Here is a 5,000-nt window from a genome sequence, read left to right on the forward strand (position 1 = left end):
TCCCGGTCGGCCAATCAGCAGCTGCTGTTCTTGAACTCTCCGTTCTCAGTGATGGACAGCTTGGTGGGGTTGCTCGGCGACAGGCCGTTGCGTTGCGGCGGCGCGCTGTAGCGCTCCTTCACCTGCGTCAGCGCCGCCATCAGCCGCGAGTTGGCCGCGTCCAGAGAGCCGATCCGCTGCTCCTGATTGGACGAAGAGCTGAATGAATGAATTCACCTCAGAGACGCCGAAATGTACAAACGACCTCTTCCAGCCACTCTGGAAACACACGTGCACATCAAGAGGGGTTTAAAAGCTCTACTGGTTGGAGACATTAAGGACGTCTGGGATCCATTAAAGGGTTAAACTTGAATCAGACTTTACAGGAAGTTTAAAAACATCCATGAACTTCTTAAGTTTCATATTAAACAGAAGAAAACAGATTTAAAGTTCCTACTATACAGTCTATTACATAACATCAACTTATCCTCCAGGACATCGTTGTGTAATTCGACATAATTAATTAATTCATAATTAAATAGTGGAACTATATTTACAGCAGGAGAGCAATTATTCAGTATTCAGGTGTTAACTGTAAACATTAATGTTGTAAACATGTAGAAATACATTTTACCTTTAAAAACCTTATTCAGAAGGAACATAAAGGGTAAATTATTTAAGGGTTTATTCCTGTTCAGTATTGATTAGACGTCTTTATGAATATATTATTTAATAAAGGTTTCTACAGGATCTCTGACATGATTAAAAACAACTTTACGGGTTTTAAGGGTCATCGTCTTGATTCAACTGCCAAGAAATCCTGAAAACAAACTGGAATTTATCCAGAATTCATTTTCACTTTAATTGATCAATTTAGGCTTTTGAATTATGACGAAATATTTTCTGTTAGTTATGACTTATGACTTAATATTTTTTTATCACAATTCAGGTTCCTTCATTAATATATATATATACACATATATATATATACATATATATATGTGTATATGTATATATATATATACACATATATATATATATGTATATATATATGTATATATGTATATATATACATACATACATATATTTTAAAGGTAAAAATAAAGGAATTCGGTGTCATGGAGTAAAGTGAGTTAATAAAGAGAAGTGAAGAATCCACCTGCTCAGAGAGACCAGGAACACACCTGAGGGGGTGAAGGGGGGGGGCAGGGGGGGGGAGGGGGAGGGGGGGGGGGGCAGCCAAACTGAAATCAAACCAGCTCAGAGCCACACAGCAAAACACCTGCAGCCTGAGACCAGACGGGTCAAAGTGGAGAATACATACATACATATATATATATATATATATGTATGTATATATATATATATGTATGTATATATACAAATACATATACATATATGTATACAAAAATATTCTACAAATCCACAAACGATCAGTGTCCTAATCAATCATATTGATCAGTGCTTTGAATGCTGGGTAGAAAATGGCATGTCTGTGCTGTGATTGGCTACTCAGGTGTGTTATCGCTGGTTGCTTTTGTGTTTCTTTTCCTTCTAAAAGTAGCACTGTGCAGTGAGGGAGGGGGCGGGGCCGCAGGTGGGGGAGGGGCGGGGCCGCAGGTGGGGGAGGAGGCGGGGCCACAGGTAAGGGAGGGGCGGGGCCGCAGTCACTACTTGCCTGGTTGGTTAATTTCACATCCGTTACTGACCTGAAATCAGCGAAGAGACGATGAGAGGTTTCAGAGTAAAGGTTCTAAAGCTGCTGGACAGGAAACCAGCTCGTGTTTCAGAGTAAAGGTTCTAAAGCTGCTGGACAGGAAACCAGCTCGTGTTTCAGAGTAAAGGTTCTAAAGCTGCTGGACAGGAAACCAGCTCGTGTTTCAGAGTAAAGGTTCTAAAGCTGCTGGACAGGAAACCAGCTCGTGTTTCAGAGTAAAGGTTCTAAAGCTGCTGGACAGGAAACCAGCTCGTGTTTCAGAGTAAAGGTTCTAAAGCTGCTGGACAGGAAACCAGCTCGTGTTTCAGAGTAAAGGTTCTAAAGCTGCTGGACAGGAAACCAGCTCGTGTTTCAGAGTAAAGGTTCTAAAGCTGCTGGACAGGAAACCAGCTCGTGTTTCAGAGTAAAGGTCCGTACAGGTGTGACGTACCTGAGCGTCGATGATCTTCTGTTTGGATTCAATCACCGCCTGCATCTCTGCGTGGTCACGTTTAAGCTCCTCTTCCACCGCCATCAGCCTATACACACACACACACACACACACACACACACACACACACACACACACACACACACACACACACACACACACACACACACACACACACACACAGCTGTTTACTTTATTCTGATCAGATGTTTCCTGATTTCAATCATCAGTTTAAATATTTTAGAGACGCAGTGGAAGAAATAAAAATAATAAAAACAATCCTGCTTTCAGTTTTCTTGTTGCTACATGACACCACATGTTGCTACATGACACCACATGTTGCTACATGACACCACATGTTGCTACATGACACCACATGTTGCTACATGACACCACATGTTGCTACATGACACCACATGTTGCTACATGACACCACATGTTGCTACATGACACCACATGTTGCTACATGACACCACATGTTGCTACATGACACCACATGTTGCTACATGACACCACATGTTGCTACATGACACCACATGTTGCTACATGACACCACATGTTGCTACATGACACCACATGTTGCTACATGACACCACATGTTGCTACATGACACCACATGTTGCTACATGACACCACATGTTGCTACATGACACCACATGTTGCTACATGACACCACATGTTGTTACATGAACATTCTGACAATTTGTTAGTAAAATATTGTTTGAAATCTGGGGAACTTTTTTTTAAATGTTGGTAAAATCTTCTGACTTTTTTGGAAAATTTCACTATTTTTTGGTAAAATATTCTTGAACAGATTTGGGACTTTTTTGATAATGACATAAAAAAGAGAAAAGTTCAGAAAATGCTCCTGATCGCAAAATGTAGAATCTTTTTTTTTTCCAACAACATTTTGGAAACTCTTGAGGTAAAATGTGTGAAGTACTTGAAAGGAGTACTAGTACTATCAGTAGTACGAGCAGTATTCCCGACCTGCAGATGATGCTCTTCATCTGGCGCTCCTTCTCCTCCTGCTGCCTCCTCAGACGCTCCTCGCTGTCCTCCAGCCGCTCCTTGTACTCCAGCAGCAGCTTCTGCATCTGCTGCTCCTGAACCTCCAGCCGCTGCTCGTACTCCTCCAGGCGCCGCGAGGAGAGCCGGAGACGCTCCTTCAGCCGGGAGATCTCCTGCTCGTACTGAGAGAGGGTCACTATGCATCTTTCTCTACACACATACATATACATACATATACATATATATATACATACATACATACATACATATACATACATACATATACATATATATTTATATATATATGTATATATATATATACACACACACACACATGCAGGACTCAAACCTATCCGTACCTTCTCAGTGTTCTGGCCTTCCTCCCTGCTTCTCGCCCCTCCCTCCTCCTTCTCTTCCTCTTCCTCCTCTTCCTCTTCGTACTGCCCGTTGTTCAGCACCCAGGCTGCCGTCCTCTCCACCGGAGACATCGCCTCCGCCGGAGACGCCCCCTGAAGGTGAACCGGTGACATCATCACACACACACACACACACATTAATCTTGACCAACTTAATAACTGAATATTAAGAATGCAAGGCAATGTTTCATGAGTATTTCTGCAGTACCTGCTGCGGCTGCTTGGTGGCGCTCTTAGGGGGCGGAGCCGTGTTCTCGGCGTGGTTGGAAGCTGGCTCCGTGTTGGTGCTGCCGCCGCTGCGTGGCGAGGCGGCGCCGTGAGGGACGGAGCGCGGCGTCCTGGCCCCGCCCCCTGCCCTGCTCTGCTGCTCCACCTTGACGATGTGGGCGGTGCCCGCCGTCGTGCTCTGGCGGGGGACGGCGACCGCCGTGGCGGCGCCGGGCGGCAGGTCGGGCGGAGCGGGCCTCCGCGGCGTGGAGCGCTCGCCACTATGCGCGCTCCGCCTGCCGCCCGACTCGTCCGGGCTGCCGCTGGACGACGGCGCGCGACCTTTGACCCCCGCCCGGCCACCGAAGTCGTCGGAGTTGCTGCGGCTGTCGTGCGAGCTCTCCGTGCTCAGGTTCTCGGAGCTGGAGTCCTGGCGGCGCGGCGAGTGGGCGGAGCGAGCGGGCGGGCCGCGGTGGGCGGGGTCACTCAGCTGGTACACGGGGTTCTGGAAGGACAGCGGCTGCGGGCCGCGCTGCTGGCCGAGCGCCGGGTGCAGCGGCCGCCTCGCCTGCGGCGCGCTCTGCGGCTGCCCGTCTCTGGGCGGGGCCCCGGCCGGCTGCGGTCCGAGGGGGAGGTGGAGCAGGGGGGGCGGGGCGTGTCCGACGGAGGCCTGGGAGCCCGCCCTGCTGAGGCGGGGCGGGGCCTCGTGGTGGAGCGGCGGCGGCCCCGTGAGGCCGTGCAGGTTCTGGGCGTCTTGCAGGTCCACCAGGGAGACGCTGCGCCCGCTCGGCAGCGGGTGGTCTCGCTCACCGTGGTCTGAGCAGCCGGCGTGGCGGCTGGACGGGTGCTGCTGCGCCAGCAGGGGGCGCTGGCCGCGGGCGAGTCCCTCCAGCACGTCGCCCGACGAAGACGGCAGGCTGCGGGCGTCGCTGTGGCTGCATTTTTAAAAATTTGAAATTGTTTTAAAAATTTAAAATATTTAGAAAAATGTAAAAAAAATAAAAAATAAAAAATGTAAAAGATTTACAAATGTTTGAAAAATCTACACATTTTTGAAAAATGTACAAATTTTTGAAAAATGTACAAAATTTTGAAAAATGTACAAAATTTTGAAAAATTTTGAAAAATTTACAAAATTTTGAAAAATTTACAAATTTTCTTTGTTTTGTTTCTCTGATTCGTGTCAGGTGAATAAATCATGACAGCAAGTATTATTATTATTATATTTCTGTATCTCCGG

General features: G+C 47.2%; 1 protein-coding gene across 1 annotated transcript in view; it reads right to left on the reverse strand.

Annotated features, from left to right (window-relative positions):
- The window catches only part of rasal2 (RAS protein activator like 2), a 31,794-nt gene that overhangs the window by 441 nt on the left and 26,353 nt on the right, over positions 1 to 5,000 (reverse strand). Inside the window, 5 exon segments of the mRNA XM_068567475.1 lie at positions 1 to 182; positions 2,127 to 2,214; positions 3,117 to 3,319; positions 3,497 to 3,646; positions 3,762 to 4,695. The exon segment at positions 1 to 182 is cut by the window's left edge and continues 441 nt beyond it. Coding sequence (XP_068423576.1) covers positions 15 to 182; positions 2,127 to 2,214; positions 3,117 to 3,319; positions 3,497 to 3,646; positions 3,762 to 4,695 — 1,543 coding nt within the window. The 3' untranslated portion in view covers positions 1 to 14.

This window comes from Clinocottus analis, unplaced genomic scaffold, assembly GCF_023055335.1.
Source record: "Clinocottus analis isolate CAN_PGR_092001 unplaced genomic scaffold, fCliAna1.0.p SCAF_11, whole genome shotgun sequence".
Lineage (NCBI taxonomy): Eukaryota > Metazoa > Chordata > Actinopteri > Perciformes > Cottidae > Clinocottus > Clinocottus analis.